The 12380-nt window shown below is 33.5% G+C and overlaps 1 protein-coding gene across 1 annotated transcript; it reads left to right on the plus strand.

Annotated features, from left to right (window-relative positions):
• The first annotated feature begins 1879 nt into the window (after positions 1-1879).
• LOC132740127 (thrombospondin-2-like) lies at positions 1880-12295 on the plus strand. Its single transcript, XM_060727977.1, has 9 exons — positions 1880-2025; positions 2389-2457; positions 2915-3038; positions 3425-3550; positions 3943-4074; positions 5025-5186; positions 8849-8928; positions 11776-11844; positions 12118-12295. Exons 1-9 carry the CDS (start codon positions 1984-1986, stop codon positions 12136-12138), a joined length of 825 nt encoding a protein of 274 aa, XP_060583960.1. The 5' UTR covers positions 1880-1983; the 3' UTR covers positions 12139-12295.
• Positions 12296-12380: the final 85 nt, after the last annotated feature.

A 12380-nucleotide genomic window follows, 5' to 3' on the forward strand; every position in this document is an offset into this window, starting at 1 on the left:
TTAGAATAATGGCCAACCCACATTGCTGGCAAAGGCTAATAACGGAAAACAGTTGTAATATAATGCAAAAAAATGGCCTCGTTCAGAGAAAGTGCTGGCAGATTGATTTTGATAATGTTTTTATGTTAGTGTTGTTTTGTTTGTAAGTGTTGTTACTGTTGGTTGTTGTTGTTTGTTATGTGCTGGTTAAGTGTTTGTTGTGTTGTTAGTGTTTGTTTTTTGTTTTTTTTTTTTTGGGTGTTTTTTTTTTCCAGTTCCCAGGTAAAGCCACTGATCCTAGTCATCAAAGAAGGTCGTTGGTAAGATGTTCATCTATAAAAGTTAAGCGTATGATATTGCAAATTATTATTTTTGGGTGATTTTAAAAGTTTTATAAATCGTGGTGGTGGTGGTAAGTAGTTGCCCTAACAACGATAGTTGTGATTGGACCTGAGAAAAAGCGGATATCCCAAGAATTCCCTATGGTTACCCTCCTGGTCTTTTGTTGAGTGAACAAGCCCCAAAAACCCTCTAAATTAATCCCGGAAATTTATCCGTGTAACAAAAAATCTGGAAATAAAAACTATGTACGTTTTTTCCAACTTTTATTATTAAGCAGGGGGCTGATAACGGTTTTTCTTTGAGCGGCTGCATTTAAAAGGGGGTCCCCCTCGTGGGGCCCCCTTAAAAGGGGTTGGGTTTAAACAAATTTTTTTTCTTTTTCAGGAAATTTGGGTACCCGGGACATTTCCCTTTTTTTCCAAACCCAAAAAAGTAATTTTGGGGAAAAAGAAAATCTTTTCAAAAGGGGAAAGAAAAAGGGGCGATATTTCCCTTGGGGTTTTTTTTCAATTTTTTGAAATTTTTTTTATTGCTTCATTTTCCCGTTTGGCCCCAAAAACGCCCATGAGGACAACAATTACCCCAAAAATTTCTAAAATAAAAACATCCCGAGTAAATCGGGGATATTTTAAAATAATTTAAAAAAAGCCGTGTACGAAAAAAACCAACCCTAAATGTGTTTTCGACCGGGATGGATCCCGAAACCGCCGCCATGCCCCAAAAATCCCGATCAAAGGAAACCCCTGCTGTTCGCCCCTTTCAAACCCCATAAACAAATAAAAAAACTGATAGGAAAAGCATGGAAACCTGATCAGATTGCGGGGGGATGTGGCCCGGCTGTCTGGGTCCATGCCCGGTCCCCAAACCCTTATGTTGGTTTTTTCGTGACCCCGTTTTTAAAAATTGGGCTAGTGTGCCAAATTTATTTATGGCAAAATGACCCTAAAGACCGAGGCGATAATAGATATGCAATCATGGGAATAGTACTCCAATTCATGTAATATTGCTTATTTTCAAGCAATAAGAGGCGTGATATTTTGTATAAATGCGTATTTACAAAAAAATAAATTATTTTAATATTGCGTATTTCAGGTACTGTAAGTCCAATATTTATTGCAATATTGTGTAAGTTAAGTACAGATCTGATGATGTATTTATGAAATGTCATCTGGTCGTTATAAAGGTTAGCGTACCAATCATTGTCTGGTCTTCTAATGAGCAAACAAAGTCTGCTCTGATTAATCTGAGTGCATCCGTTTGTCAAGGGTGTCTCGAGAACTTGAACATCTATGTTAGTTTAGATTAACATATACTGTGGTTGTTGTAAGTGGTGGTGGTGATGGTGGTAGTGGTTGTGTAGTGTTGCTGTTGTTGTTCTTGCTGCTGCTGCTGTTGTTGTTGTTGTTGTTGTTGCTGATGCTGATGCTGCTGCTGCTGCTGCTGCTTTCATTTTAAAATCATTAAGAGACACTGCAAAATGTCTTTTTGAGAAAGCAATTGATTCCTTTTTGTTATTTACTGGTGTTGAAAGTGTACCTATACAAGAAATGACTATTATGTTGTTTTTTTATATAACTGACCTATATTTTTCAGATTTTATAGAACTGATCTATATATTTTCCAGATGGTTTACAATGCTTTAATTGCTCTAGAAGCTTCGACATGAGCATGTGTACAGAGGTGACACAATGCCAATTTGGACAGGTTAATCGTTTACGTATTTTTCTATATGTACTAGTAATATTTCCAGTGTTCGTTCGTTCGCTAGTTTGTTAATTAATGAATAATTTATTCATCTATTAATCTTATATTTTTTTACATTTTACATGTATATGTAAGATCTACACAATAATAATAGTAATAATAATAATAATAATGATAATAACTACAGTTATTATTTACAAATGCCAGTGGTACCATTAATCTATGAGACATTTCATAAATTTTTCTTCGTCCGTTTGTTAACATATTTGACTTATTATTTTTTTCTTTGCCTATCTAGCGTCTTGGTGACGCACAGATTTCACTGGGTTTGAATTTCACTAACTTCTGTGTTATATGTTCTAGTCTTGTTTCAAACGCACAGAGGACATTGGTGGCTCTGTCCTGATTTCAATGGGATGTACAGATAATCAGGTAATCAGTATTTATTAATAACACAGATCAATACGTTTTAGTTTATTGATTATAATCTCGCTAGAAAAAGGATTCGAGTATGTTAGAAAATTGCCAAAAATGTGTTTGAAATATTTTTTTATGAAATGGCACCTAACTATTTAGTTGCGCGTATGGTTTTTGACTGTTGCCAATTGTAAATATGAGATTCTTCGAGACTGTTTATATAAATGTATACATGCGCATGCCTAGAAAGTAGTACAGCAGTTCCAGTATTAAACATGTAGTCATAGAACACACTTGTGTCTCTTATTTCTCATTAGAGTTATACGTTGTTTCACTTGTTATATACTCACATACAAAACCACATAATATTACACCTATACATGAGAAAACGACGACATTAAAAACAATTTATCACCTACGAGAAAAAAAACACATCGCCACCGGTCTACAATGTATTTTTTTTTCATTTAAGAACTGCAGATCAAATCAAAATGGCGGATCAATGGTGTTGGGATATAAACGGGAGACGATGCAAGGGTGTAACGAATGCTGCAGCTCGAACAATTGCAATAAATATCTATGCGGAAAGGCATCGTGTTAATATTACATTAAATATAATTTATAATCTTTCAACACATAATTTCAATCAAAAGATACAAATCATAGGTAACAGTTAAAATTTCAAGATTATGAGCACCATGGCGCATAAATTAGAATATACAACATGAGAAATAAACTTCACTGGGAAATAATATGCTAAGACAGGTGGCTATATAGAACAAATCGCTTAAGATGACGTGTAAATTATTTACGATACTTTCATGTGATAAAGCCATTCAGCCAACTTTGAAAAGGTCGGCGGTTCTATTCATGTACCGTAAGTACCAGAAATAGGAAAAAAGGAAAGGCAGACCTGACTTTTATTTCTGTAATTACATTCACTGTGTCGGTGTGGCTTAAACACAACAACGATATTTTACAGTAACTGGGGCATGTTTAGATGATATAAAAGTCGACTGCTCCTTCATGAATACGGTCAGCAACATATGTCAGAATACAGACCTTGCCAGACGGGTGTGCCGGAACTTCTGTGGTCTTTGTAATACCGGTATTATACCTTTCTTATCAATCGATTTTACACTATGACAAAAGTCTAAATAAAGAGAAAAATGGTTAAACACGTATTCATATTTGGATTCAGCAATTTTAAAGGTATTAGTACTCGTTTTTTGTTTCTATTTTGATGTTTAAGCAGTCGAGTGGTGAAGATGTCTTTTCAGAATAAGAGTAAAATAATTAAAATAAGATTGCCGTCAAAAGTCTTAAAAAATTACATATCCTTGAATAGACGTAACCGGTACCGGTTGCATTTTACATTATAAACAAGAAACGGGCTCAAACAATCCGACAATTTTCATATAATATTGTTGTTTTCACTGGTTCCAAGGGATCACCCCATATCCAGATATTCGGTGACAATTCATTTTTGTTTTTTGATAGAATGGTCAAATTGGTCGAACTGTGACGTCACGTGTGGTACAGGAACGCAAAGTCGAACACGTGGTTGTACTAGTCCAGACAGTTGTACCGGAAGTCACGTAGAAACGAGAACATGCAGTAAACAATGTACAGGTAAATTCAATGCAACTCAAACCCACCATTTAATTTTTAAAAAAAAACTAGAAGCTGACTACATGTTGAAACACTTAAGCTTGACATTTGTCTGTTAGCAACCGTCACTAATTAAATATAGTATTAAACTCATCCTTTTTGGATTTAAAAAAAAGCAGTTGAAAGAAATAAAAAACTCATTCCGATGACACCGTATCTAACCGTAATATATTGTGACGTCATCGTCATGTAAAATAATCATTTACAAGGACATTTATAAGAACTAGTGAAGATTACTTTTATTTAGAATGCAGTTAATTACAATATTTATTTTGTAATATTGACATGTTCAAATAATTATAAATATTTTTATGTAAGTTATAATAACATAATATCATCATGTCAAGTCAACCTTAAACAAGCAAAACTTGTCATGTTTTACTAAATTAGCAATGCAACTAGTGACTTTTTATGTTGTTGTTTTCTATCACGTGTATATTGTTTATCGTTCTTTACAGTTGATATTTTGTATTATTGTTTATTTTCAAGTTATTTTCCAGATTTTTACGTGCATATTCACCCTACCCACTACCAGGGAGATATCAACGCTAGGCTATGCCAAGAAATAATTACATTAGTCCAGTATAGTCCGCCCCTTATATGAATATCTAGACTTAGTCTTTGCCCCACCCGCTCGCACGTCGCAATATTTTGAATAATGATTATATTCTTTTCTGAATTCTATACCCACCGTGTTATCATGGTTGAAGGAACTGGCTTTTTGTTATTAGTTTGCCAAATAAATATTTTGAATTTCATCAGTAGATTGACGCGACTCCCGTTGTCGGGAAGCAATCATAAACAGAAACTTCACCGCTTGCATCATAGTTTAAACTAAACATAATTAATTAAAAATCGTACGTATTCTTCTATACAGCTTTAATCTATGTATACATTAATGTAATATGTAGGCCATTGGACACCCTGGATGTCATGGTCTTCCTGTGACGTCACATGCGGAACCGGAACACAAATTCGAAACAGGATATGTCTTACCCCACCATCAAAGCGTGAACTAACTTGTCCGGGGAACAAAACGGAAACAAAACGATGCCAGGAAAAGAATTGCCGAGGTAACTTCGAGATACATGATAAAATTAATGATTTCTTTTATTAAAAAAACTGTTTTACAAGCATGTGACATCGCATTTTCATTGTTTCGGCATAATTTCACTAATTTGAATAGGTTATTTAAACATTCAAAACCATCAACCACATCGTCCATCAAAGAAACTTCAGAAAATATGGTGTATTACACTTTTTAATTGTATTCACTAATTTAGAAATCTTGTGTTATTTAAAGTTGTATGATCGTTCATCTATTATCATGATCCCGGCCATTTTGTAAGCTTAACGTAACGTGAAACCTAAAATATGATAAACAAGATCAACAAGGAAAGGCGGCGTTCAATGAACGCAACCCCCTAAAGTCTTTCATTGGCCAATGTTTACGTCACTTGATTTTTATTAGACATCTGATATAATAAATGGATCTTTCAATGAATCGTTTGTTACAATTTAACAGTTGATAGAAGTTTAAAATAAAGAACATAAATACATATATTTTTACAGATGATGGTCTTTTTCGTCAGTTTTTATAAAATGCTAACTTAGATGATCTTCAAAAGTTTATTTAAAACCAAAAAGAGAACACGGCCTGATAGGGACCTGACTTTAATATCAAGCAAAATCAATTGGTTAGTTACAATTTATACTCAAAAGTAATTATATTTTTTAACTGGCGGCAACTGAATTAGTCTATGTGACCACAGCATCAGACAGCACATCCGGTCTGATCATGGTCGGCACTGTTCGCTATGTATAGTCAGTTACTATTTTAAAATTTCCCTTAAAATGTTTTGGAAGGGAATATCCGCCATGACAAATACACATTACTTATTCTCAAATGTAAAATACATTGATATAATTTTTAATAAATATTTCAATATTCTTTGTCCCTATTTTTAATTTCTGTGTCCCATTTTCTTATTTGTTTGTATGTAAATTTACAGTTAATATGTAAATTATGTGAATTTCCGACATGAATTATTCTATGTGACAATTTCTTAACTAAATGTTCACGTTTGTCAATTACGCTTGTTGTGTAAAACGAAATAATTGTCAAAATGTATTTTACAACTGGAAAATGTAACTTGTTGTAACTTCCAATAGTCCGTGAACAAACTTCTTATTCCTTTTATTGGTAACGTAACGTTATGAAATATATTAGTTATTTTTACCTTTTTATTTATATTTCTGTTTCAAGTCGAAGATACCTTTTTATGAAATTCATTGTTTATAATTCAATCTTTTTGTCAACAAAGAATATAATGTTTTTTTAAAACTTCAAAATTATGTTTTCGAAATTAAGAGATGAAAAATGCAATTTGAAATTTAGAATTAAGCATATTTTGTGACTTTACGACAATGTGATATAAATAGATTACGAGGTTCCCATTACAGTGTGCATCGTCGCGAATTTGTAACAAGGGTAACTTAGCAAGTCACCAATCTCCCACGCAGTGATCTACCTTTACAGGATTATCACAACATTTTCGTCAAGATTTTTGACGATATGATTTTTTTCAATATTGATGTTTATTTTAAAAAGTAAACACGGTTTTGCTAATATTTCAAGACTGTAAGGTGTTAGGATGTGAACTAAAGTAAAAATAAATAATTTTTAAGACATAAATATTATGAAAATAAATTTTAAAAAATTTAATATCGCACCGTTTATTTCCAAAACGATGGCCCTTCTCTAAAGAGAAATCATTCAAGTAAAAATTAATTTCGATTCTACACTTTACTAATTTTTTTTCAATTATATCGCCAGATTTGACACCAGACATCAGGCGTATCCGCCATCTTGACACAATCATGTGATAAAACTGCCTCTCTGATAGTGAGAGCGGTTTAGACTTTACAATTTAATGATCTGTCCTTATATTGTATCAAGAGCAGGCTTTATCTGAGGGCTCGGGGGATAAGTGATGTTTTCATAATTTGGCATAAATAGAGGATATTGTGTAAGTGTATGTTCATAACTGAATTTATTGAACAAGTTGACCATAATTATTATGTACGAACCTTTGGCAAGCATAGTATTAATTCATTCAATGAGTCAAGGAAATTCAATAGTGAACCTACACGGTAAATAATATTCTATTTATCACATAGATAAAGACTGTTTGAAGTGGAAAAGTAACATTTTTATTGACGCACCTATACTGTAACGTCTTTACGCTATGTTTGACGTCATAACCGCCTCCGTGGTCGAGGGGTTAGAGTCGATGACTTTTAATCCAGTTATTCTCTCTTGCGTGGGTTCGATCTTCGGGGATGCTTTGGTAGTTTAGCACGGAGGAAGGGAGTCTAGTACTGGTGTAACTCTCCAGGAATGATGGTCAGGAAACTACCCGCCTATATGACCGAAATACTGTAGGAAAAAAAGGCGTAAAATGAAACAAACAAACAAACGTCAAAATAAATGCATGGTTGAGAGAGAAGTCATTATTTTCCTAATTGGGGGGAGAGAAAAGTACTATAAAATACAGTGAGGGGATTAATATATATTATCATAATGAATGACAGAAGTGTCATTATTTATCCTAATGGGTGAGAGCAATGAATTATATAACACTTAATGAGCGAAAAAACTATCAGACAATTATCGTTAAGGTTGAGAGAGAAGTCATTATTTTTCGCAAAGCACTATAAAACTTTTAATGAGTGAGAGAATTATTATAGAAAAGAACATGCTTTCTTCAAAAATACATTGGATGTCAAGCTTAGGGGTTCATCTTTTGAATCATTAGTCGGGCCAGGCTTTCAGCTTTGGTTTAAAGATGATAAATACTCTAGATTAGGACATAAAATATTTAATAGTTCCTCACTCACGAGGTGTTACATGCCATTGGTGCTTATCTCACAACAATTGTACAGAAGCATTGTTTAGATAATCAAGTCAGTATTTCAACAGATATGTTTACGTACCACGAAATTGACATAGTTGTCCTCCAAGTAAGAGTCAAGTTTCTATTTATAGCACTGGGAAACACCCGTAGTCACGATTGAAGCGCCCTCTGTTTTGAAAGGGAACCGGTATTTCTGGTTCCTTCTATGCTGTAATTTCTATGTAGCTGGATACCAGTATTATTGGTACCCTTCTAAATTTCTAAACGTTCGAGGCAACTTTCCTAGTGATGTTATACAACTCCTAAATGATGTTATATAGAAAATGCGAATAGCGAGACTAAATATATTAGGAAATAGGGAAGGAAATACGGCGTAATTTAGAAAAACTTCAGCATTAACAATTTAAACATACAAAATATGTCTAATACATTTTGCGTTAATACATTTTGCGTGACAAAATGATATGTTTTACACTGATTATTATCTTAAATTCCATACAAACATACAAAATGGGACACAGAAATTAGAGACTAGGACAAGAATATTAGAATATAAATTAGCTATAGTATCCATGTAATGTGTATACAAGAACAAATTATTTACATGAATGGATTTCAAGTTACAATGTAAGAATAAGTCATTTACAAGAATGGATTTTAATTTACAAGCAAGAACAAGTAATTTACATGAATGAAATTTTTACTTCCATAATGGCGGATATCCCCTTCCATAGTTTTTTTTTCGTTTTGTCCGTCAATTAGATACATTTTACTAATTTGTTTGTATATATGTTTTTTTTCTAATTTCACATACATAGCACCGCTAAAGTGTGACGATTGTATTGTTGGATTCAATGTAAATCGTTGTGACACTCAAACAACTTGTAACGACGATGAGGTAAGTGACAGTCTGGACCTGGCTGTTCCGAACATTGTTTTAATTAACCAGTTAGAAACTTAGTCACTGGATAAATCATATACCAGTGGCCAAAAATCCGTTAGACTCGATATTTGGATAGAGCCTCCGGCTACCAATCGAATAGCGTATCAATTGCCAAACTACAAGAGGCCTAGTTAGTTTGTCTTAAAATAAAATGGCTGATTGATTTGCGAAGAAAATAGAAAGATCCCACATTATTTCATGCTTTCAAGTGTTTTACTGTAATATATATGATTTTAGCCTGATAAACCACTAGTAAAATTTAAAATATAATCTTCACTGTAGCCGGACTATATCTGAATGCGGATGAAAACAATATCATAACTAAATGGAATAACAAGGAAAAATAAATGCCGTCATACGTAAATTTTGTTGTTGTTGTTTTTTCTAAAGAAATTTAAGAAAAGAAAGTCGACGTCATCATACATCATATAAAACATGTAACAAAAAAAGACACATTTAACAGAACTGTATTTCAACATTGGCGATGTTACGTCATGATAATATGATGACGTCATAAAGGAGAATGCGTGACGTTACGAACAAATACTTAAAATCACTTAAACAGCATGAAATAAAAGGAAATTTTATTTGTTTTACATACGAGATTGAAAAATATTTCATTCCTGAACACCAGCTATTCTATTTTCACTCTTGGCTACGCCACTCGTAATAATATTGCATCTGGTGTTCACTCAGTGAAATATATTTCAATCATACATGCAAACAAACAAATATCCTCTATGTTATGCGGAAAATAGCGATTAACGTGAAATAATTTGATATAAAAGTAGCAAAATAACAACAAAGTACTATTCTGACTTCCATATGAACTAACTGTATTACCAATTGTAAAGAGGCAAGAGATAAAAAAAGATGGTTCAGGTAATTGCCTAACGAATAACTTTTTGGAAACTATCAAAGTACACCAAAAAGTAAATGCTTTTTTTAAAAGCCCTTAATATTTTCAATTAAGTCATTTGTATTACAAAGGAAATTTACTTCTTAAGAAAAGAAAAAAACCAATATGTGAAGTTTATTTCATTATCAAACATAATGTCAAACTCCTCACAGTGATTACCTCCCTTGGCAGAATTGTAAGCACTGCCTTCACAGACGTCACATGATGATGAAAGTCACATGATGTAACGCCGAAATTCAAATGTAAATATCCAGCGTTACATAAAAAAAAACGTCATTTTTCTATCTCTGCTTTATTTTTAACTTTGGGTACCTACGCTCGTTATAGTTTATCAAACGATTATCAAAAGTATACAAAATAATGGAAAATAAATTCAAAAGCTAAAAAATATAAAATATGAAAATATTGATAAACATGATTGTGGTGGCAGAGATCACTGTACTGATAAGGGGAGATTACTTTGTAGGAGATTGACATAATGTATGCCTGTAGTCCAAGCTTAACCCATTACCGCATGAGCATTTTTTGAAAAATGGCTGTTTTCATTGAAACGTCTCCCGTTACAAGTTCAAGTTGCTAGACAACTATTAAAACTGCTTCAATACTAATGAAACTGGGCACAAATGTTGGCTGGACCATTGTCTTTGTTACAACATGCTTAGTCTTAAATTTCCTGTTACCATGGCAACAAAGGGACATCTCAAAATTGCCCTAAATCACTACATGTATTTTGCGTTGATTTTTTCCATCAAAATTGATTTCAAATGGATTAAGATAGAGTCAAAAGCTTTTCAGCGTTGGTAATACGTTATCTTATGAACGATCTGGGGTCATTTTGAACCTCTCACAAGTCCTAATTTTCTTGGCGATGAGGGGGACTGCCGCCCCCTTCAAACCCCCCAAACAGAAGGTGCCACATCCCCCTTTTTTAAACAACATTTCTCAAACAAAAATAAGTGTTAAATAAGGCATTTTTTCGCCATTTGAGACAACAAAAACGGGGAGGTGAAAAAGGCGTAGAAGGCTTATATACTAAGTATTTGGTAATGGGTTAATAAAGGTCCATTCATCTGTAAAAGCACAAAATTCTGCTTTCGCTGTCGTGTACGGATCCACGTCGGACATGTCACCAGTCATGCTTTTAAAGAGTTCATTTTGAAGTGGTGATAATTTAACTCCGTGTAATTTCCTCAAAGTGTTATATATGAATTTTGAGCAGAAAGTCACTATATAGCGGTCAATGAGCACCAATAATTATACAGTGTCCACAGTGACAATTTTAATGAACAAGGGTTGTTGCTGACAGCAAAGGGCGCCGCCGTTCAAGCCATCTCATCGTACTAGGGGCTCACGCACCCATGGCTCCCTTCATTGTCCCCACTACCTATTCTATAGGGTCATTCTCCTGGGCTTTAGTCAGAACATAGGCAGTCGAGTCGTAGAATGCGATAGAAGCTTAATCCCGCTATATTCAGGACCTGCCCTGTATGTACAGAAACAGCTCTTGGATCTTCACCAGTCAAGGCGTCCTTGGTGAAAGATTAAGCCAAGCTCCAAATATTCTTCCGATGCGCTGTGCCTTTTCTGCGACGTGCACGTACAGGGATAGAGAAGTTATTATCAAATATATTTTACTGTTTATGCTGACGGCTAAACATTTTGCACGAGTAAAGCTATTCAATTTTGCAAAGAAAAGCAAATAGCGATAAGATCTTGTACAACATCTTAAATGATTTGGTGTTCTCAACACCGACTGAGAGTCAGTGTCATTACTTATTGATATCAAATCCTTTATCTTCATCTTATTAAGAATGGTATGATAAATTAATTAATTTTATTTTCACAAGTTATATCTTTTAACAATATACATGTATTTTAATTAGGTTTGTTTCGTTGACTATAAAAGCGATGGAATGGGAAGTACGTACACTTTAGGCTGTACATTGGAAAAGGTACACGTTCTTTTATTCATACATGTAGTTCATTTCGTAAATATGTTATTAATTTATTGGACTCCAATGATTCTCCTTTTTAAACATTTAATTGCAAGTAACTATTGTTTATTCTATTTATATGTATTTACAATTGTAGTCATTTGCATTCTTCGCAGCTTATTCAGAAAAATATATTTCTACTCATCATTTATTTAGCTTTGTACATTAAAGTAGAATATCACAATTTTCATAATGATATTAAAATGTTCAATTTCTTTTATCTTTTTTAAGTACTGTATACAAGGAGGGTAACTTCCCGCAAGTAACAGGATTAGGTAGATATCATAGATGGTCTTGCTGTTCTTCGTACGACGGATGCAATCATCATAACTTATACGAATGATTCACAACTGCAGTTCACATGTATATCAAAAATACATGTACCTATTAAATTTACATGCAAAGTTACTGTACTTGTTGCTGTTTTTTTTTGTTGTTGTTGTTGTTATTAATGTTATCATATGCACTTTGAATGTTACCAACACAACACATAC

This window comes from Ruditapes philippinarum, unplaced genomic scaffold (assembly GCF_026571515.1).
Source record: "Ruditapes philippinarum isolate M1 unplaced genomic scaffold, ASM2657151v2 ctg7381_1_1_1_1, whole genome shotgun sequence".
Taxonomy (NCBI): domain Eukaryota; kingdom Metazoa; phylum Mollusca; class Bivalvia; order Venerida; family Veneridae; genus Ruditapes; species Ruditapes philippinarum.

Coding starts and splice junctions, on each gene's coding strand:
- LOC132740127 (XM_060727977.1), top strand. CDS start 1,984: ATGAGCATGTGTACAGAGGTGACACAATGCCAATTTGGACAG. Junction 3,551..3,942: donor CTGTGGTCTTTGTAATACCG/GTATTATACCTT, acceptor GTTTTTTGATAG/AATGGTCAAATTGGTCGAAC. Junction 5,187..8,848: donor CCAGGAAAAGAATTGCCGAG/GTAACTTCGAGA, acceptor TCACATACATAG/CACCGCTAAAGTGTGACGAT.